This window comes from Argopecten irradians, chromosome 14, assembly GCF_041381155.1.
Source record: "Argopecten irradians isolate NY chromosome 14, Ai_NY, whole genome shotgun sequence".
Classification (NCBI taxonomy): domain Eukaryota; kingdom Metazoa; phylum Mollusca; class Bivalvia; order Pectinida; family Pectinidae; genus Argopecten; species Argopecten irradians.
In genome coordinates, this window is record NC_091147.1 from 14,751,541 (window position 1) to 14,775,744 (window position 24,204).

Sequence of the window (24,204 nt, forward strand, 5' to 3'; positions counted from 1 at the left end):
GTCTCGTGAATTATTTTTCAAAAGTTACAAAAGACACTCGCTAAAGCTCGTGTCTTTTTTAACTTTTAAAAAATAATTCACTCGAGTGAAATAAATTCAATATCCAATAGCTGCTCGTTGTGTACCCTCTATATAAATCATTATCATTTGTCTACAAAAGCCTATAAGTTTTACTTTGAAAAATAAAACGCTTTCGTAATAACCTTACTGCATTGTCATATTTTTCGCAGGTTCAGCTCCCGGACGCCACTTGTATACGCACTATACATATAAGCTTTATGTTCTGGGATGTAACTCTGGATATATATATGTACCTGGGAAGTGAGCAACCAAATGTTCTATGGCGTACGAAAGCAGAAGATGTAAGTATGTAAGTCAATACACGCAACCATGTCTGCTCGAAGTCGTCGGTATTACCAAATGTACATACACTTTACATGGGGTCTTATAACTACTGTTGTCTATATATCATTCCTATTTTTTCTAAGAAGTCTTTCTAAGCCAGTGATGTATACTGTACTAGAAATGTCGGAACCCTGTGTATACATGTTCATGGTTGTTATCGGAAAAAGCGGTAACGGTTGTTACCGAAAACAAGTCTTATCCAATAGTCAATATATTTTTTTTATTAGATTATGGTGGCTGATTATGGTCATCACGTGTTATGTTTTCGTATTGACGTGATCACAAACTGCGACAACTCGATATTTGATAGATAAAATGACGAGGAGGGCTGAAGTTGGTTGCGAGTTCCTAGTTCCTAGTTCCGTTTAATAAACGGAACTAGGAACCAGACCCGAGTTCCGTTTAACTTAAACGGAACTAGGAACCAGACCCGAGTTCCGTTTAAGCTTATACGGAACTAGGAACCAGACCCGAGTTCCGTTTAACAAACATACTGGCCAACGAGCGGAGTTCCGTTTATTAGGATTCCTATCTCTAACTGCATGTTCAATTACCTATTATATACAGGAATCGAACTTAGAGCTTCCATGAATAATATAGAACAGAATTAATATCTATAACACAGATTTCCTTAAACGGATCTGATACCTAGACCTCAGTTCCGTTTAACTTAAACGGAACTAAGAACCAGACCCGAGTTCCGTTTAAGCTTATACGGAACTAGGAACCAGACCCGAGTTCCGTTTAACAAACATACTGGCCAACGAGCGGAGTTCCGTTTATTAGGATTCCTATCTCTAACTGCATGTTCAATTACCTATTATATACAGGAATCGAACTTAGAGCTTCCATGAATAATATAGAACAGAATTAATATCTATAACACAGATTTCCTTAAACGGATCTGATACCTAGACCTCAGTTCCGTTTAACTTAAACGGAACTAGGAACCAGACCCGAGTTCCGTTTAAGCTTATACGGAACTAGGAACCAGACCCGAGTTCCGTTTAACAAACATACTGGTCAACGAGCGGAGTTCCGTTTATTAGGATTTCTACCTCTTATAAGATAATAAATTACATATGTTATAAAGGAATCTAGCTCTGAGCTTCAGGAACGATACAACTTATATAATTTATCTCTATAACACAGATTTTCTTAAACGGATCTGATACCTAGACCTCAGTTCCGTTTAACTTAAACGGAACTAGGAACCAGACCCGAGTTCCGTTTAACAAACATACTGGCCAACGAGCGGAGTTCCGTTTATTAGGATTCCTATCTCTAACTGCATGTTCAATTACATATTATATACAGGAATCGAACTTAGAGCTTCCATGAATAATACAGCACAGAATTAATTTCATTAACACAGATTTCCTTAAACGGATCTGATACCTTAAACGGAACTAGGAACCAGACCCGAGTTCCGTTTAAGCTTATACGGAACTAGGAACCAGACCCGAGTTCCGTTTAACAAACATACTGGCCAACGAGCCGAGTTCCGTTTATTAGGATTTCTACCTCTAATTGCATGTTCAATTACATATCATATACGGGAATCGAACTTAAAGCTTACATTCATAATACAGAACAGAATTAATATCTATAACACAGATTTCCTTAAACGGATCTGACACCTAGACTCCAGTTCCGTTTAACTTAAACGGAACTAGGAACCAGACCCGAGTTCCGTTTAAGCTTATACGGAACTAGGAACCAGACCCGAGTTCCGTTTAACAAAAATACTGGTCAACGAGCCGAGTTCCGTTTATTAGGATTTCTACCTCTTATAAGATAATAAATTACATATGTTATAAAGGAATCTAGCTCTGAGCTTCAGGAAGTTCCGTTTAACTTAAACGGAATAGGAACCAGACCCGAGTTCCGTTTAAGCTTATACGGAACTAGGAACCAGACCCGAGTTCCGTATAACCCATCGCTTGCATAGACATTTGTAAAGCTCACCTGACCCGAAGGGCCCGATATCGAATATAATAATATAAGATATCTTATATAATGCGATTAAATTCTGGATGGACCTTGCTCCTTCAATAAATTTTAAATTGGCTTGCCATAGCATTTACTCATTTTAGCTCAACTGGTCCAAAGGACCGAGTTAAGTTATGCAATAGCGCGACGTGCGGCGTTGATGAATGAGACCGGAATTCCGTTGAAATTAAATGGAAATTCTAGGCAACAGACCGTTTAAGCCCAGTACATACGATTTTTACAGATATCTTTATCTAATCCCCATGGTAAAAGGATTTTATTTTAAAATTTAAATCTAACAATGTTTTCTCGAAATATTCAGATTTCCAGATTATGTTTCTTCATTTATTTTTATTTTTATTTTTATGTGAAAGAGTATTTCAAATTTATATTTTTCTGATATTTTAATATTCTGTTAAATTGATGTGCATTTTATCGAACTTCAAGCATAAACCAAAACTGCCTTTGAAATATACATGTATATTGTACCTATTGATCTTGGTTAAGAATATCCTTCCATGAGTCAACAAAATAGATCACAAGGAAGCACCTGTTTTATGAAGTAATTGTCACAAAAACAATTGGAAATAGTAAAACAGGCTCCACGATTTGCAATAGCGGTAGTACGGCGGCGTATTAGGGCCACTATATAATTTAATTTATCTTGTACGTACAAGTTATTTTCTTGTACGTACAACTTAGTATCTTGTACGTACAACTTAGTATCTTGTACTTACAAGTTAGTATCTTGTACGTACAAGATAGTATCTTGTACGTATAACTTAGTACTTGTACATACAAGTTGAGTTGAACTGCTGTTCATCACCGCAGAATTGAGTCCTCTGCCTGATATTTTTCGTAATTAAAGATAGTCTGTCTACTTTTCATTGCTTCAAGCACGATCACAGGTTTATTAACTTATTTGACAATATTCAAAATATAAATATATATTAATGAGGACAATATCTTTTTCACAATCATAATTTGAAATTGCCGGATTATGAGTTGAAACTGTATAGTCACTTGCATTATTTTGAAACTGACACTGTATAGTTCCTTTCGAGGAAACTGTATAGTCGCTTGTTTTATAGATAAGATATATTTAGTGATAAAATGTATATGATACATCTCCGATAAATGATAAGTTTTATCTATTAAAAAGAGGAGAAAACAAATTCGTAATTTTCTTCAGTAATTAAAGTTAAATACTTCATACTGGTGCCAATATTGGAAATGTTGGAGCATTTATTTTACATCAGAATATTAGTATTGAAAATAATTAACTGCCTCCGAAAAAAATCCTAAGCATTATGCCCTAATTCGAACGAGTTACTGATTGCACTGATTGCAAAGACAACAAAGGCAAAACAAATTATTTCATATGTTTTTTTTTTGTGTTTATTAGACATATATACACACATCAATTATTGTCCAAATGATGATCATATTTATTACTCCGTTATAAACATTTACATGTACAGGGTGTCCCAAAAACATATCCCGAGTTTGACGCTTTATAAAAATGGTTTTGGTAGACAGAGGAATTTGATCTATTTACCATTAGAAAGGTAGTAATCTGCTCTGTACAACGATATATAACAATCCGGACAAATATCTTTTTGTGAAGACTTATATTGAAAATCGAGAGAAAGTCATATTTCGCTAATTTTGCGTTTTGTTCAGAAAATCAATAACTTTCAGTTAAAGAATGGGCACGAGGTGTCCGCCCTTCTTTTCGATGACAAGATGAATTCTGACCCAGAAATTCCTCACCACCTCACAATTCTGTAAATCTGCTTCCTGCAGATGGACAGCATACCTGGGTGACATTTTCATAAAATTTCATTAATGTAAGTATGGGATTTTCCGATCGCATTGTAGATTTTAATAACTTCAGCATGAATCTTCATGGTGCTAGAAAGTCATCAAAATATGACATAATCGATGATATCATCATTTCTATTATGACGTCATCACACATAATGGCGATGTAATCTGTAAATTTGTACCCAATTAAGTTAAATTTGGATACTCCTGCTTTCCAAATCATTTTGAATTTTCAAAAAAAGTTTAGTATTGCAAAATTTATTATCCGTCAAAGTCGGGACATGTTTTTTGGGACACCCTGTATATGTTCGGAAACTTATCAAAGCATCACAACTCCACAAAATGTCGCAAGGTATTCTTTTTTTTCCCCATTTGGCTTAAACAAAGGGTACGTAATATACGTATAGCTTCATGCGATTCGATTGTGACAGTAAACCAGTCACATTCTTTAATACCGAGAGTTTCAACATTGTACTATCTTGTACGTACAAGATACTAAGTTGTACGTACAAGATACTAACGTGAACGTACAAGATATTAACTTGTACGTACAAGATACTAACTTGCAGTATCTTGTACGTACAAGATACTAAGTTGTACGTACAAGATACTATCTTGCAGTATCTTGTACGTACAAGATACTAACTTGTACGTACAAGATACTAAGTTGTACGTTCAAGATACTAGGTTGTACGTACAAGATAGTAACTTGTACGTACAAGATACTAAGTTGTACGTACAAGATAGTAACTTGTACGTACAAGATACTAAGTTGTACGTACAAGATATTAACTTGTACGTACAAGATTATAACTTGTACGTACAAGATAAATCGAATTTTGCAGTGGCCCTAATACGCCGCCGTACGGTAGAGAGTCAGTCCCAGTATTTTTTACAATTTTGAATTCCCACTAAGGATGCTACCATCGCAATATGAGTACTATCCCATACTTAATTTCAGAGAAAAAGTCGTTTATATGGAAATAAACAAGTTGACCCCTTTTGGCCCCGCCCCTCAGGCCAAAGGGGATAAGCCACACCCTTTGTATAATTTTGTATCCTCACCCCATACAGATACTACCTTTGCAATATTTTTTGTTATATATCGTGCTAAGTTTTAGAGAAGAAGTCTTTTATACGGAAATTAGAGTTTTTTCAATGTTAAGCCACTTTTCATGATATAATACTTACCATAACTTTAGAATTCAAATACACTACATACACCAATTTTTATAGCCCTGAAAACATTATATTTGAGAATCCCGTCTCCCTACCGTACTTTATTTCGTACTCGACGAGAGTATATAGAATGGTGTCCCTTTCTAAAAACCTCTATGTAGCCACGAGGACAAATGACTGAGGAGGAAAGGGAGGGAGGACAGAAGGGTGGAAACCCATAAAGTTATTGTTAGTTTTACATCATGTAAATTGGTTTTACATTGAAAAACCTCAATTTCTTTTCAGTAATACGCTACCATAACTTTAGTACGCAAATTTGTCTTACCGTAATGGAGAGTCCGAAGCCAGGCAGCCCAGTCAAATGGCAAATGTAGGGGACAGGCCCCAGGCAGAGAATATAAAACAGGGTTGAATGAACAAAGGAAAAAACGAAAATACCTCCCCGTGGAAAGAGGTGCACCATTGTGAAACCTGCTTGCATAATGTTAAAAGACCATATATGTATATAATGTCTACTGAGGAAGAACAGTCACAGACTGAATCATCACAACTGGGCCCAAGGAAAACAGTCCATCAGAGTGGAAGGACAGAGACCGGAGGTGAAAGTAGACTGACCACGCCAAACGGCAGAAGACATCATGTCCTGGTACAAGGACCTATTGCGGAGAGCCAAAGAAGTCGCTAGAAATACGCGAAGAGCGAAAAGACAATGCATGAATATCACTTCTCCTGTGGCCTGAGGCAACAGCAAGCAGGAAGACAGTCTTTAAAGTTAAAAACTTTATGGAGTCCGATCCTAAAGGCACATTAGAAGCCGAAGCCCCCATTTGTGACTTTAACACGAGTTCTAGGTTCCACTGTGGAGCTGACGTTAGGCCTGTCCAGATTGAACCCCCGAATCAAGACAGACAAAGAAATGAAGATCATACCCACTGGCAATAGCTGTGCGATAGCCTGCAATAGTACATTATTGCGCTCCCTAAACAACAAGGAGAATGAAACTCGCAATCAGCTGGGCAGAGGCCATGACCGGATCAATCCTCCTGACGATACACCAATCAAAGAAGATCTTCCAGCGTGACTGGTAGACGGCAGAGGAGAAAGACCTAATTGATCGGGCGATGAGAGCTGACATATCCGAAGAAAAGCCTGTCTGAGCTAGGACTCCTGAAATCATGTCCATGCGTGAAGGTAACGTCTGGGGCCGATTCTAACGAAAGACATTTGCTTTTGGTGGGAGAACCAGAGGACGAGCCACCAGAAACGACAAGAGCTCCGAAAACCAGGGTTGTCGCGGCAACAGTGGCGCTATCGGAAAGAGGGGAGCAAAAATACCCCGGAAACTTCTGTAGAACCCTGCGTCCACGGCCCAAGCCATTTGGTTTGGCACGGAGACACAAAGGTTGACAACTGACTATTGAGAAAAGAGGCAAAAAGGTCGAGGGATATAGATGCCATTCTGTCATAACCAGATGGCGCTGCCTGGAGATTATCCGCCCTTCCTGGAAAATGCTTGACTAAAATTGTTAACTGCATTTCCTTATAGATAGGAATAATACGGAAATACGGATAGCGAGGGCACAAAGGACGTAAGCTGATGTCCCTGTCTCTCCAGATAAGCGACCACTGTAGAGTTGTCCGTAGCCATTCAAACCGCATTGGAATGCAGAATCCTCTAAAAAGTCTGCAGAGACCCTGTGGATCGGGTGTTCCGATCCGCAGATTCCCGAACTAGATGTATCGTTAGCAATTCTTCGACATAGTTGTGAACATATCTTCCCTAGAGTGCAGAAATCACACTACAACCAACAGCAGTTGATGGGACACCAAGCTCCCAACCTCTTGCGGATCAGAAATATTCTGGAATAGAAGCCGAGTGTGTAGTCCATAATAGGCACCCCTCGACCACGCCCTTTAAAAGCATGGTCCTTACTTCCTCCCGGATGGAAACTGCCTTCTCCGGATCCCCCGAAGGTGGGAAAAATACATCCTTTACACAAAGTGTGGATGCCGCAAGTATGGAATGCCAAACCGCTCCTTCACTACAGAAAAGGCTCAAGAGTCCTGTGTGATATTCTTCCATTGACTCTAGAAAGAAGGTGGACTGACGATCTCCTACAGGAAGATGAAAACGAGGAATATCGAGACCTCCACAGATGGAGAATTGTTGCTTAACCCAAACCCTAATTTACGAGAGGAGGACTTGAATCTCAGACTGGCTGAATTCTCAAGAACAGACCTTTCGTATGGAACGATCAAGGACGGAGAAACATATCAGGAACTTTTCGTCTTGTCCCAATGAGGGTTTGTACTCTTCCTACCCTTCCCAATGTTACTCTTGAAATAAGGCTTTGACTTCGGTCGCATATAACAGTGGGAGCAGAATTTCTAGCCTTCTTCTTTGGTGGTGCTGACCTCTGTGAGGTAATGGCCTCCAATCTCTGAATTTTTTCTATGTTTTCAAAACAGAGAAAAAAACTCCTAGCCAACAAGACATTGACGAGCAATGGCACCTTCAAAGAAGCCAATGATCTCAATGTCCTGTTCAGGGCAGAAGTATTCAAGTTTATATATGACATTCTGGATGGAGAGACGCAACAGCCTCTCCATCTTGTGGTGCTCCTTGGAGCCGAACACTACCTGGTTCCCTGACCAAGTTTCTCGAGTTCAACACTCAAGCTTAGCTGGCAAAGAGGACGGCAGTCTATCATGTATTGCATAACCAGGGGCTTGAACCTTTGACCAAAACTGAGGTGCAACAGGGCTAACCTAAGCGTGCGAAATGAGGAAAAATTCTTCTTCATAACTCAAGTTAAGATATGAATGTCATTGACCACTTTTCCTTGTTAGATAAACACCCGTCAAATTGTCCAATGAAAATATCTAGTAAACATCTTATTACACGTGGGAATCATAATAAACAAACTCAACGCATTGGTCAGTAAAAGCACGTGAACTGAATATGGAATTTGAATGCGTTGGGCTAAAAGGAACTCGGGTCTAATCCCTAGATTCGTATGATCTTAAACGGAACTCGGACATGGTTTGTCGACTCCGTTTCTACGCTATATTGAGTTTTACTGTGATTATATGTTCCTAAAGGTTCCGAAGACGATTACTGTAAAATGCTAGAACACTGACACGTCAAAAAAGGAACCGCTCAAGGTGCTTTGCGATTAGGAAAAGTAATATCTTGACAATGAAATGTACAATTGAAGCTCTGATTTCGAAATGTTTGATGACAGTATAGTACAAGAGATCTTAGAGGATCCTTGGCGCCTACGAAAGAATGATGTATGTCTGACGAAAGAGGAATATTTTCTCTGCTTTTTAAACTATAAATATTAAAATCCAAGATGGCTGCCTCTTGGCCATCTTGTTGATTTTGTTTCATTGAGTTGTATGGCCCATTTGGGGCTATCTTGTTGATAGATCGGTTCAAAAATGCATTATACGCAACTAGGAACCTAGGGGAAACCAACCTCTGAAATTTCAGACAGATCCCTTTGGTGCTTTCTGAGAAATAGAGATAAACATCTTCAACTTCCAAAATCAAAGTTGTTTCTCTATCAGCCATCATGTCGATTGGCCCTAAAATGTAATATGCAGAACAGGGGCACTAAGGTAACCTACATCTGCAATTTAAGACTTCCTGGTAACAAAAAAAAAAAAAAAAAAAACTAAAAAAGGACAGGCGGACGGACGGACGGACGGACGGACGGACGGACAGATAGATCGACAACCTGATTACTATAAGGCACCCGTATTGCGATACGGGGCCCTATTAAGCATCAAGATATTCATTAAAGTCTTTAAAGGCAATGTATAGGCCAACATCGGCTTAAACAGAACTAGGATCTTGTTCCTAGATCCGTATACTATTAAACAGAACAGAACAGGTTTCGAGCGTCAGCTCTAAACTGACCTCGGGTCTGGTTCCTAGATTCGATCAAATAAACGGAAGTCGAATATGGTTCCTAGTTCTGTTTGAGCTTAAAAAGAACCAACGTCTGGTTCCTAGTTCCGTTTAAGTTAAACGGAATGAGGTCTAGGTATCAGATCCGTTTAAGAAAATCTGTGTTATAGAGATAAATTATATAAGTTGTATCGTTCCTGAAGCTCAGAGCTAGATTCCTTTATAACATATGTAATTTATTATCTTATAAGAGGTAGAAATCCTAATAAACGGAACTCCGCTCGTTGACCAGTATGTTTGTTAAACGGAACTCGGGTCTGGTTCCTAGTTCCGTATAAGCTTAAACGGAACTCGGGTCTGGTTCCTAGTTCCGTTTAAGTTAAACGGAACTGAGGTCTAGGTATCAGATCCGTTTAAGGAAATCTGTGTTATAGATATTAATTCTGTTCTGTATTATGAATGTAAGCTTTAAGTGCGATTCCCGTATATGATATGTAATTGAACATGCAATTAGAGGTAGAAATCCTAATAAACGGAACTCGGCTCGTTGGCCAGTATGTTTGTTAAACGGAACTCGGGTCTGGTTCCTAGTTCTGGAGTCTAGGTGTCAGATCCGTTTAAGGGAATTTGTGTTAATGAAATTAATTCTGTGCTGTATTATTCATGGAAGCTCTAAGTTCGATTCCTGTATATAATATGTAATTGAACATGCAGTTAGAGATAGGAATCCTAATAAACGGAACTCCGCTCGTTGGCCAGTATGTTTGTTAAACGGAACTCGGGTCTGGTTCCTAGTTCCGTTTAAGTTAAACGGAACTGAGGTCTAGGTATCAGATCCGTTTAAGAAAATCTGTGTTATAGAGATAAATTATATAAGTTGTATCGTTCCTGAAGCTCAGAGGTAGATTCCTTTATAACATATGTAATTTATTATCTTATAAGAGGTAGAAATCCTAATAAACGGAACTCCGCTCGTTGACCAGTATGTTTGTTAAACGGAACTCGGGTCTGGTTCCTAGTTCCGTATAAGCTTAAACGGAACTCGGGTCTGGTTCCTAGTTCCGTTTAAGTTAAACGGAACTGAGGTCTAGGTATCAGATCCGTTTAAGGAAATCTGTGTTATAGATATTAATTCTGTTCTATATTATTCATGGAAGCTCTAAGTTCGATTCCTGTATATAATAGGTAATTGAACATGCAGTTAGAGATAGGAATCCTAATAAACGGAACTCCGCTCGTTGGCCAGTATGTTTGTTAAACGGAACTCGGGTCTGGTTCCTAGTTCCGTATAAGCTTAAACGGAACTCGGGTCTGGTTCCTAGTTCCGTTTAAGTTAAACGGAACTGAGGTCTAGGTATCAGATCCGTTTAAGGAAATCTGTGTTATAGATATTAATTCTGTTCTATATTATTCATGGAAGCTCTAAGTTCGATTCCCGTATATAATAGGTAATTGAACATGCAGTTAGAGATAGGAATCCTAATAAACGGAACTCCGCTCGTTGGCCAGTATGTTTGTTAAACGGAACTCGGGTCTGGTTCCTAGTTCCGTATAAGCTTAAACGGAACTCGGGTCTGGTTCCTAGTTCCGTTTAAGTTAAACGGAACTCGGGTCTGGTTCCTAGTTCCGTTTAAGTTAAACGGAACTCGGGTCTGGTTCCTAGTTCCGTTTATTAAACGGAACTAGGAACTAGGAACTCGCAACCAACTTCAGCCCTCCAAATTTATAGCTACCGTATTACACTACATTTGGTTCAAAATGCATTATTATGCATCACAATGATCTAGTTGATCTTTTAATTGCTCATTAAGGGCCCATTACTTATTCGATTCCCTGATTATTTATTCAATTTCTAGCTACTAATTACCATAAGAAATGGTTCAAAATGCATTATTATGCATCACAATGATCTAGTTGACATTTTAATTACTCATTAAGGGCCCATTACTCATTCGATTCCCTGATTTCTTATTAGATTCCCTGAATACTTATTCAATTTCTAGCTACTAATTACCATAAGAAATGGTTCAAAATGCATTATTATTTATCAAAATGATCTATTTGACCTTTTAATTACTCATTAAGGGCCCATTACATATTCGATTCTCTGATAACCTATTCGAATTCTAGCTACTAATTAACATCAGAAATGGTTCAAAATGCATTATCATGCATCACTATGATCTATCTGACCTTTGAATTACTCATAAAGGACCCAAAACTTATTCAATTCCCTGCTTACTTATTCGATTCCCTGATTACTTATTCGATTCCCTGATTACTTATTCGATTTCTGGCTACAATTACCATCAGAAATGGTTCAAAATGCATTATTATGCATCACAATGATCTCGTTGACCTTTTAATTACTCCTTACGGGCCCATTACTCATTCGATTCCCTGATTACTTATTCGATTCCCTGATTACTTATGCAATTTCTAGCTATTAATTACCATCAGAAATGGTTCAAAATGCATTATTATGCATCACAATGATCTAGTTGACCTTTTAATTACTCATTAAGGGCCAATTACTTATTCGATTCCCTGATTACTTATTCGATTCCCTGATTACTTATTCGATTCCCTGATTACTTATTCAATTTCTAGCTACTTATTACCACTAGAAATGGTTCAAAATGCATTATTATGCATCACAATGATCTAGTTGATCTTTTAATTGCTCATTAAGGGCCCATTACTTATTCGATTCCCTGATTATTTATTCAATTTCTAGCTACTAATTACCATAAGAAATGGTTCAAAATGCATTATTATTGCATCACAATGATCTAGTTGACATTTTAATTACTCATTAAGGGCCCATTACTCATTCGATTCCCTGATTTCTTATTAGATTCCCTGACTTATTCAATTTCCCATAAGAAATGGTTCAAAATGCATTATTATTTATCAAAATGATCTATTTGACCTTTTAATTACTCATTAAGTGCCCATTACTTATTCGATTCCCTGATAACCTATTCGAATTCTAGCTACTAATTAACATCAGAAATGGTTCAAAATGCATTATCATGCATCACTATGATCTATCTGACCTTTGAATTACTCATAAAGGACCCAAAACTTATTCAATTCCCTGCTTACTTATTCGATTCCCTGATTACTTATTCGATTCCCTGATTACTTATTCGAACGTTAGAAATAGTTAAAATTTCATTACGTGACCATTATGGTGAAATGACCCCCCCCCATGGTAAAATGACTCCCCCTTCTACAAGTTACTATAACACTTGTAAACTTGATATTTTCTTCTCATTTATGATAAACTTCAAATTGGGATTAAGTTAGACCTATGGCTAGCATGTGGAAGGCATTTATTTAAAACTATCACTATGAGAACTTCAACTTAGAAGGGGAAGGTGGGGGGGGGGGGGGTCAAAATACCATGGCCATGGTGAAATGACCCCCCCCCATCTCCACGCCAATTATGTCTTTTAAATTCACATTTAACTGCCTTAAAATACAATAAAATCATATATATTATGATTTTAATGAATATTACATGTTATTTGCAAAAAACTATCACTATGAGAACTTCAACTTAGAAGGGGAAGGTGGAGGAGGGGGGGGGGTCAAAATACCATGGCCATGGTGAAATGAACCCCCCATCCCCACGTCAATTATATCTTTTTAATTTACATTTAATTGCCTTAAGATTCAATAAAATCATATATATCATGATTTTAATGAATATTACATGTTATTTGCAAAAAACTATCACTATGAGAACTTCAACTTAGAAGGGGAAGGTGGAGGGGGGGGGGGGGGTCAAAATACCATGGCCATGGTGAAATGAACCCCCCATCCCCACGTCAATTATATCTTTTTAATTTACATTTAATTGCCTTAAGATTCAATAAAATCATATATATCATGATTTCAATGAATATTACATGTTATTTGCAAAAAACTATCACTATGAGAACTTCAACTTAGAAGGGGAAGGTGGAGGAGGGGGGGTCAAAATACCATGGCCATGGTGAAATGAACCCCCCATCCCCACGTCAATTATATCTTTTTAATTTACCTTTAATTGCCTTAAGATTCAATGAATATTACATGTTATTTGCAAAAAACTGTCACTATGAGAACTTCAACTTAGAAGGGGAATGGTGGGTGGGGTCAAAATATCATGGCCATGGTAAAATGAACCCCCCATCCCCACGTCAATTATATCTTTTTAATTTACATTTAATTGCCTTAAGATTCAATGAATATTACATGTTATTTGCAAAAAACTGTCACTATGAGAACTTCAACTTAGAAGGGGATGGTGGGTGGGGTCAAAATATGATGGGAATGGTGAAATGAACCCCCTATACCCACGTCATTTATGTCTTTTTAATTTACATTTAATTGCCTTAAGATTCAATAAAAACATATATCATGATTTTAATGAATATTACATGTTATTTGCAAAAAACTATCACTATGAGAACTTCAACTTTGAAGGGGAAGGTGGGTGGGTTCAAAATACCATGGCCATGGTAAAATGAACCCCCCATCCCCACGTCAATTATATCTTTTTAATTTACATTTAATTGCCTTAAGATTCAATAAAATCATATATATCATGATTTTAATGAATATTACATGTTATTTGCAAAAAACTATCACTATGAGAACTTCAACTTTGAAGGGGAAGGTGGGTGGGTTCAAAATATCATGGCCATGGTAAAATGAACCCCCCATCCCCACGTCAATTATATCTTTTTAATTTACATTTAATTGCCTTAAGATTCAATAAAACCATATATATCATGATTTTACTATGAGAACTTCACTGAGAACTTCACCTAAGAAGAGGAAGGGGGGGTCAAAATACCATGGCCATGGTGAAATGACCCCCTCCCCACTTCAATTAATTAATTGTTTTCATTTTATAACTGACATATAGCTTCCTTAAGATACAATAAAACCATATATTATGATTTCAGTGAATGTTAAATGTTATTTGCAAAAAACTATGACTATGAGAACTTCAACTTAGAAGGAGAGGGTCAAAATACCATGGCCATGGTAAAATGATCCCAACACTTTTCCAATTGTCCCCACTTGATTTTTCAAACCAACAATTCTAACTGGCTAAAGTAAGACTTAAATGATGTCCTTTGTGATTTTAGATAACATTTCATGTCATTTATGGAGAATAGGGTGTGAAAGCTGATGATTTTTTTAATTATTTAAGTGTCATTTGTAGAGAATATGAGAATTTACTTTAGAAGTGGAGAGGCGAATCAAAATACCATGGCTATGATGAAATAGACCCCATCCCAAACAAATACTAAGGATATTTCAAAATGATTTTGGCTTTCCATATGTACTTAACTGAATACCCTATTGTATATATGTATTAAAACAGAAATTCTGTATGTCATGACCATGGTAATAATCCTCCCCCTAATAGTTTCTTTTTTTATCAAAGGATACTTTAAAATAATAAATGATTTTGGTATTACAAATGATAACCAAATATCATATTGGTTGGGGGGGGGGTCAAAATACTATGACATTAATCTGCCTTCAATTACATTACAATAATATTAAGCATTGATGTCACTATTTTTTAATTTTATCGGGGTATGAAAAAAAAATTTGTTTGCAAACTGTGTGAACCCAATGAAATTAAAAAATAGTGACATTAATACTTATAATTAATTTTATACTCTATTTGATAAAATGATGTATGTTTAAATGTAACATTATAGTGGTTTTTCAAGGGATTCTTTTTTACGAATCAATACGCAACGTCAATGTCTCTATTGTGACGTTGCGATAACGTCGCGGTTTCGCGCCATTCTCAGATTTTTTTCATAGCGGTATGCAAAAAAAATATTGGCCAATCAGAAAGCCAGATTTGGTATGAAAACAAAGAAAAATTAATAATTACATTATGAACATTATTAACAGAAACTATGACTATGAGGACTTCAGCTTAGATGTTGGAGGTGAGGGGGGGGGGTGTCAAAATACCATTGCCACGGTGAAATGATCCCCCTACCTCTTTGCAATTCCTTTTCTTAGGTATATTTGAAATTTTGTAATTATAGTTTGGCTTTTTATATTATGTACTTAACAGAACTGAAAACCATTTTGTTTTTAAGAATGTTTGAGTGGGGGGAGGGGTGTTCAAATCACCATGGCTATGATATTCAAATTGATTTGGCCTATTCATACAACTGATTACAATAATGTGCAATAGAAATTTTGTGATTATTTGATTTCAATAGTTTTGAAGTTTGTTGGAGGTAAAGGAGGAGTGTATGTGTATTAAAATACCACATCCATGGTAAAATAAACCCTTATCAAAGTTGCCATAGACATATGTAAAAAAAAACACATGAGACAAACTGTAACAGCAATATTTATTATAAAGTGAAAGTCTCATATCTGCAACAATTAAGGTAGGACTGAATGTAACAACAACAAATATCATGTCCATTTGATAAATACATTAAGTGTCAAGAATAACAAACGCTTTTATTTATCTACCAATTCGTGAATTAAGTTTAACACACTTATCAAGACTGACAAACTGGCCAAATTACATTTTAGTATAGATAATAGCATAGTTCTTGATAGAATTAACATTGTCTGCGTGAATATCCATATTGGTAGGTTATAATTATACTACACACACAAGATACAGGTGTGGATGTTGGCCCCATCACAAACACCAAGACATGCCTTGTGGCACATTCTGTTGCACCTTAAACATTGAAACATTTCTCTATGTCCTGGGGTATGACAAAAGAGTAGGTCACAGTTGTTTTCAATTGGTTTGGCGAACTTGATAAGTTGTCTAATAATGTGTTTTCGGTACGATACCACATGGCATTGCCTCATGATGCTTGCTGGTTTGTCAAGTGATACTGCTTCAGCATTCTGAAACAGGATTGAATAAATGTAGTTTCAAATTACGTTTTTCTATGGTCTTGAAATTAAATGTATAGAATAATTATAGAAAAATTTTGAAAAAAAAAAAATAAATAAAAAAAAAATAAAAAAAATAAAAACATATAATAGTCAGGATTTGCCCATGCATAAATGTTTAGTCTCACTTAAAACAGGGATGCCTTGTAAATTTCAACATTTTTGTGGAATTTATCTATATGCATTTATATTGATATAAATATTTATAATTATATACATTTATGAAGTATTTACTTGGCACATGAACTTAAATGTTGCACATTAGATTCAAAGCTTACCATCAGTAGGAATACACCACAGGAGCTGCTGTCGCCTTGCTTTGATGACTCATTGCTTCCAAACCTCCATGTTGTTGGAGGCTCATTGAGGATTCTTTCTCTGGTCTCCATGAATTTTCTATGCAAATAATACATAATGTTTAATCTTATGCACTTCCACAGTATTGTTTTCATAAAAAAGAATCACATGAACCATAAACTTGCTAAGATGCCTTGGATTGAGACCACTCTGAAGTAATACTTTTAGTGTGTTGCTTTTAGACATGTGTTTAGGCGATTGATCAAAAGCTGTTGTGGTACCTTTTTTAATACATCAGATACCATGCATATAACATACGATTTCTGATCAGAAAGTGGCACAGATGAAGGAGAGACATTATCTTTTTCAGGATATGAGATTCAAATTGAAATAAGTTAAATGGATGCAAACATAACAAAACATTGTGCCTGTAAATTGATCCTCTAAATATATTTTTTTGCTTAAATTGCATATCCATTGAAGTTTTTAAATAATAAGTAATTGAAGGTAAAAACATTGTTCTGATGAATTGAAAGCTTACCTCCAATGACCAACATATCTTTTGGCTGTTGAGTTGTTAGGAAGAGAGTCGAACACACTGACAATTCCTGTTTTCATGTAAGCAACAAGCAAAAGCCAGTGGTGCTGATGGCATATTGGCACAAGCACATGGTCATATTGATGGAGTGGGATCTGCAATAGTTAAAAATTCACTTTAAGTGTAAGTAAGGATGCTTTTGTTTAATTTTTGCCTAAATAGGTGTTGAAAAGGCTATATATAACCAGTAATTATTTGCTGAAAAGATGTTCTGTGCATCTGAGGCGTTCTTTTTAATGAAGTGATATAATAATTTTGAGCATTACGGTACATAAAATAAGTTCCAAAACTCTTGGTTTAATTGGAAAGAATGACCTAAAAGTCAGGTATGATATTGTTGTTGACTATCTTTCATGGAAATATGTAGTTCCGATTTGACAGGCGTCAGATCAGATAGGCTTCAAGTACATTATATCATCTTTAATTCATATATAAAAAACACCTTTTTTCAGAATCAACATTGGATGATTAATTACCTTTGGATAAATCCATTTGAAATTTCCAGCTTCCCAGTGAACCGCAATGAAACTTGGGAGGACATAGTTTGTACTGCTATCTAACAGACCCAAGTAGGCATGGATTACCTATCAAGCAGAAGATAAACAAAATTACAAACAATATATCCACAAAATTATCAAGTAAAAAAGTGTAATGTGTAGAATAAAATGCAATATGTCTGATAACTGGATATCCTATGTGAAAAATAACCTGAATTACAGTACTAGTAATGAATATATCAATTTTTCGATCTAGTGGTCTTATTTTAATGCATACCAACCTAAATTAAAATTTGACTTGTAATTCAATTCTTCTACAATGTTCCATGATACACTCCCAATACAAATACAATACTTTAGACTTAGTATTAGAGCATATCGTAGGGCAGCGTAGGAGTGGAATAACAAGTCTAATTTTAATTAGATTGTATGCATATAGATATGTTTTGCAATTATTCGATTAAATTTATGTTTGAAAACATTAAAAAAAAATATGCAGAAATTTATATCTTACAAATATAAAGTGGTTAACATTTCATTTTACTTGCATGGAGTTTTAATATTTGATCGATAAAGATGCAATAATGTTGTCCATTTCAGACTACATTTATCTGATTTGGTAATTATTTAATCTACTGCTCATTCGACATAATTATTATTTTCAAACTGAAACTGATGGAAACTTTTTTCAGGAATTTTTAACATTGTGAATAAGAAGTCACCTGGTCGTTTATCCACTTCCCAGGCAGTAGTGTCCGCATATCAGAGGGGTCTAAAGTGACGCTCCCGACTGAAAACTTCTGTTTGGGTATCTGGAATCCATGAACAGACTTCAGTGTGTCCTTTTGAAATGGAATGTCACTCAATGTATCAAACACTGTGGAAAGTTCCATACCATCCTTCACAATGGCCATTAACACAGCAGATGCCAGCATCACAGTTGTTGGTGGATGAGTAAGTGGTATGGAATTTCCATGGTCAATAAACCATTGCAAAAGCTTGTCACCACATTCTTCAAGTGCAGAGGGAAACATTTGTTGATACTTGAAGTAGAAAGATAAGGATGCTGATTCCTGTGCTGCATACATCATCTTTTGGGGACTTGGTGGTAGTGGCATCCTCAAATTGTCACAATATATCAAAATTTCTTGAATTGGTCCACTGAACAAGAAATTGTCAATAGTGTTGTTTGATGGTACATGTGACTCCTTTGTTGGTCTTTTCCTGGCCGCTGAAGGAGATTTTGACACTGAGGTGGTCTTTGTCTTCCTGGCCGCTGAAGGAGATTTTGACACTGAGGTGGTCTTTGTCTTCCTGGCCGCTGAAGGAGCTCTTGGCACTGAGGTGGTCTTTGTCTGGCTGGTTGCTGAAGGAGATCTTGACACTGAGGTGGTCTTTGTCTTCCTGGCCGCTGAAGGAGCTCTTGGCACTGAGGTGGTCTTTGTCTGGCTGGTCGCTAAAGGAGATCTTGGCACTGAGGTGGTCTTTGTCTTCCTGGTTGCTGAAGGAGATCTTGACACTGAGGTAGTCTTTGTCTGGCTGGTCGCTGAAGGAGATCTTGGCACTAAGGTGGTCTTTGTCTTCCTGGCCGCTGAAGAAGATCTTGGCACTGAGGTAGTCTTTGTCTTCCTGGCCACTGAAGGAGATCTTGACACTGAGGTAGTCTTTGTCTGGCTGGTCGCTGAAGGAGATCTTGGCACTGAGGTAGTCTTTGTCTGGCTGGTCGCTGAAGGAGATCTTGGCACTAAGGTAGTCTTTAACTGGCTGGTCGCTGAAGGAGATCTTGGCACTGAGGTGGTCTTTATTAAATTTGTCTTCCTGGCCGCTGAAGGAGATCTTGGCACTGAGGTGGTCTTTGTCTTCCTGGCCACTGAAGGAGATCTTGACACTGAGGTAGTCTTTGTCTGGCTGGTCGCTGAAGGAGATCTTGGCACTGAGGTGGTCATTGTCTTCCTGGCTGCTGAAGGAGATCTTGGCACTGAGGTGGTCTTTGTCTTCCTGGCCGCTGAAGGAGATCTTGGCACTGAGGTGGTCATTGTCTTCCTGGCCGCTGAAGGAGAACTTGACACTGAGGTGGTCTTTGTCATCCTGGCCGCTGACGGAGATCTTGGCACTGAGGTGGTCTTTGTCTTCCTGGCCGCTGACGGAGATCTTGAAACTGAGCTGGTCTTTGTCTGCCAAGCAACTGACGGAGATATCGGTGCTGTCGTGTCCTTTGTTGCACGCGTTGATTTATCAAGATGATTTGAAGATTTTTTGGGAGTGACATACTTTCGAAGGTTTCTCATATTCTGTAAGGCCTTCCTGCCATCAAGTCTGTACACTCCTTTTCCTATGTGTTCAGTGATTGTGTAAGGTCCAATAAATCTCCTCGTCATTTTATCGCCCTTTCGATTGTGCTTCCTTGGGTTCTTAATCAGTACTTGGTCCCCTGGCACCAGTATAACCTGTTGTTGTTTCTTATCATAGTATTCTTTCTGTTCCTTTTGTGCTTGTGAGATGGACATCTTTGCTTTTTCTCGAACTTCCAGCAACTTCACAAAGGATGAAGTCATCTCAGCAAGGTATTCTTCATCATCTGGTTCAGTTGATTCAGAGCCTGGCGATACTGGCAAGTCTAACTGAATTGGTAGAATGGCCTTCCTCCCATAAACCAGATAAAATGGAGTCTCTTTGGTAGATTTCTGAACACAAGTCCTTGTGGCAAAGGCAACCATTTGCAGGTATTGGTCCCAGTTATTCTGTCTTTCATTTGCGTATTTTACAAGACTGTCACATAGAGTTTTGTTGAATCGTTCTGTTAGCCCATTTGTTTGTGGATGGTAAGCAGATGTCACTTTATGTTCGATGTTTAGACGTTGACACAGTTCTTCATTCATTTCATTGCAGAATTCCCTGCCTTGGTCAGTAAGAATAACTTTGGGTGTTCCATGGCGGCATATGATTTCCACAATGAACTCGCTAATTTCAATGGCTGATTTACTCCTGATAGCTTTTACCTCTGGCCATTTTGTAAAGTAATCAGTCACTACAGCTATATATTTGTATCCATGCTCAGTTTCATGCAAAGGACCAACTAAGTCCATACCAACCATGGCAAAAGCCTCATCTTTTACTTGTATAGGTTGAAGTGGAGCAGAAATTTTCTTCAGATGGTTTTGGCGCTGGCACTCATCACAAGCTCTAATGAAATCCCTAATGTCGTTGCACATACCAGGCCAATAATACCTGTCTGCAATTTTTTTTTCAGTTCTATTAACTCCTTGGTGGCCTGCAGTTGCATCAGAATGCATATATGGCATCCTTTTAGTACAGCATCCCTGTCAATGTCCTTTATAACTCTAAGCATTCCAAACTTTGAATGGTTGTAATACAGGGTACCTCCATCTTGACAGTAACCTCTTGCTTTCCTTCTGTAGTTGGTCTTTCCATTTTTTCCCTGTAAGGCAAAGATTATCCTTGAAATCTGAATTTACTCTATTACACTACAACACTTCCTGTGCCTATACTATACATGTCAGTTGTCTATTACACTACAACACTTTCCTATACTATACATGTCAGTTGTCTATTACACTATAACACTTCCCTATACTATACATGTCAGTTGTCTATTACACTATAACATTTCCCTATACTATACATGTCAGTTGTCTATTACACTATGACATTTCCCTATACTATACATGTCAGTTGTCTATTACACTATAACATTTCCCTATACTATACATGTCAGTTGTCTATTACACTATAACATTTCCCTATACTATACATGTCCGTTGTCTATTACACTACAACACTTCCCTATACTATACATGTGAGTTGTCTATTACACTATAACATTTCCCTATACTATACATGTCAGTTGTCTATTACACTATAACACTTCCCTATACTATACATGTCCGTTGTCTATTACACTATGACATTTCCCTATACTATACATGTCAGTTGTCTATTACACTATAACACTTCCCTATACTATACATGTCCGTTGTCTATTACACTATAACATTTCCCTATACTGTACATGTCAGTTGTCTATTACACTACAACACTTCCCTATACTATACATGTCAGTTGTCTATTACACTATAACACTTCCCTATACTATACATGTCAGTTGTCTATTACACTATAACATTTCCCTATACTATACATGTCAGTTGTCTATTACACTATAATACTTCCCTATACTATACATGTCCGTTGTCTATTACACTATAACATTTCCCTATACTATACATGTCAGTTGTCTATTACACTATGACATTTCCCTATACTATACATGTCAGTTGTCTATTACACTACAACACTTCCCTATACTATACATGTCAGTTGTCTATTACACTACAACACTTCCCTATACTATACATGTCAGTTGTCTATTACACTATAACACTTCCCTATACTATACATGTCAGTTGTCTATTACACTACAACACTTCCCTATACTATACATGTCAGTTGTCTATTACACTATAACATTCCTTCCTATACTATACATACCATTGTCTATTACACTATAACATTCCCTATACTATACATGTCAGTTGTCTATTACACTATAACATTTCCCTATACTATACATGTCAGTTGTCTATTACACTATAACTTCCCTATACTATACATGTCAGTTGTCTATTACACTATACACTTTCCCTATACTATACATGTCAGTTGTCTATTACACTACAACACTTCCCTATACTATACATGTCAGTTGTCTATTACACTACAACACTTCCCTATACTATACATGTCAGTTGTCTATTACACTACAACATTTCCCTATACTATACATGTCAGTTGTCTATTACACTACAACACTTCCCTATACTATACATGTCAGTTGTCTATTACACTATATATATATAACTATTCCCTATACTATACATGTCCGTTGTCTATTACACTATGACATTTCCCTATACTATACATGTCAGTTGTCTATTACACTATAATACTTCCCTATACTATACATGTCAGTTGTCAATTACACTACACCACTTCCCTATACTGTACATGTCCGTTGTCTATTACACTATAACATTTCCCTATACTATACATGTCAGTTGTCTATTACACTACAACACTTCCCTATACTATACATGTCCGTTGTCTATTACACTATGACACTTCCCTATACTATACATGTCAGTTGTCTATTACACTACAACACTTCCCTATACTATACATGTCAGTTGTCTATTACACTATAACATTTCCCTATACTATACATGTCAGTTGTCTATTACACTACAACACTTCCCTATACTATACATGTCAGTTGTCTATTACACTATAACACTTCCCTATACTGTACATGTCAGTTGTCTATTACACTATAACACTTCCCTATACTATACATGTCAGTTGTCTATTACACTATAACACTTCCCTATACTATACATGTCAGTTGTCTATTACACTATAACACTTCCCTATACTATACATGTCAGTTGTCTATTACACTATAATACTTCCCTATACTATACATGTCAGTTGTCTATTACACTATAACACTTCCCTATACTATACATGTCAGTTGTCTATTACACTATAACATTTCCCTATACTATACATGTCAGTTGTCTATTACACTATAACACTTCCCTATACTATACATGTCAGTTGTCTATTACACTATAACACTTCCCTATACTATACATGTCAGTCCTCTATTACACTATAACACTTCCCTATACTATACATGTCAGTCCTCTATTACACTACAACACTTCCCTATACTATACATGTCAGTTGTCTATTACACTATAACACTTCCCTATACTATACATGTCAGTTGTCTATTACACTATAACACTTCCCTATACTATACATGTCCGTTGTCTATTACACTATAACATTTCCCTATACTATACATGTCAGTTGTCTATTACACTACACCACTTCCCTATACTATACATGTCAGTTGTCTATTACACTATAACACTTCCCTATACTATACATGTCAGTTGTCTATTACACTACACCACTTCCCTATACTATACATGTCAGTTGTCTATTACACTATAACATTTCCCTATACTATACATGTCAGTTGTCTATTACACTATGACACTTCCCTATACTATACATGTCAGTTGTCTATTACACTATAACACTTCCCTAATTACATGTCATTGTCTATTACACTATAACACTTCCCTATACTTACATGTCGTGCTATTACACTATACATTCCTACTATAATCATGTCAGTTGTCTATTACACTATAACACTTCCCTATACTATACATGTCAGTTGTCTATTACACTATAACATTCCCTATACTATACATGTCAGTTGTCTATTACACTATAATCCTATACTCATTGTCTATTACACTATACTTCCCTATACTATACATGTCAGTTGTCTATTACACTATAACATTTCCCTATACTATACATGTCAGTTGTCTATTACACTATGACACTTCCCTATACTATACATGTCAGTTGTCTATTACACTATGACACTTCCCTATACTATACATGTCAGTTGTCTATTACACTATAACATTTCCCTA

General features: G+C 36.7%; 1 protein-coding gene across 2 annotated transcripts; it reads right to left on the reverse strand.

Moving 5' to 3' along the window:
• Nucleotides 1–15,290: 15,290 nt before the first annotated feature.
• LOC138307322 (uncharacterized) lies at nucleotides 15,291–20,952 on the reverse strand. Of its 2 annotated transcripts, XM_069247999.1 has the most exons (5): nucleotides 18,391–20,952; nucleotides 17,648–17,755; nucleotides 17,115–17,266; nucleotides 16,555–16,672; nucleotides 15,291–16,228 (listed from the first exon to the last, which is right to left on the reverse strand). In XM_069247999.1, exons 1-5 carry the CDS (start codon nucleotides 20,878–20,880, stop codon nucleotides 15,974–15,976), a joined length of 3,123 nt encoding a protein of 1,040 aa, XP_069104100.1. In that variant the 5' UTR covers nucleotides 20,881–20,952; the 3' UTR covers nucleotides 15,291–15,973. The 2 variants fall into 2 exon arrangements, with proteins under 2 accessions (XP_069104100.1, XP_069104102.1); XM_069248001.1 differs by lacking the exon at nucleotides 17,648–17,755.
• Between the last annotated feature and the right edge of the window lie 3,252 nt (nucleotides 20,953–24,204).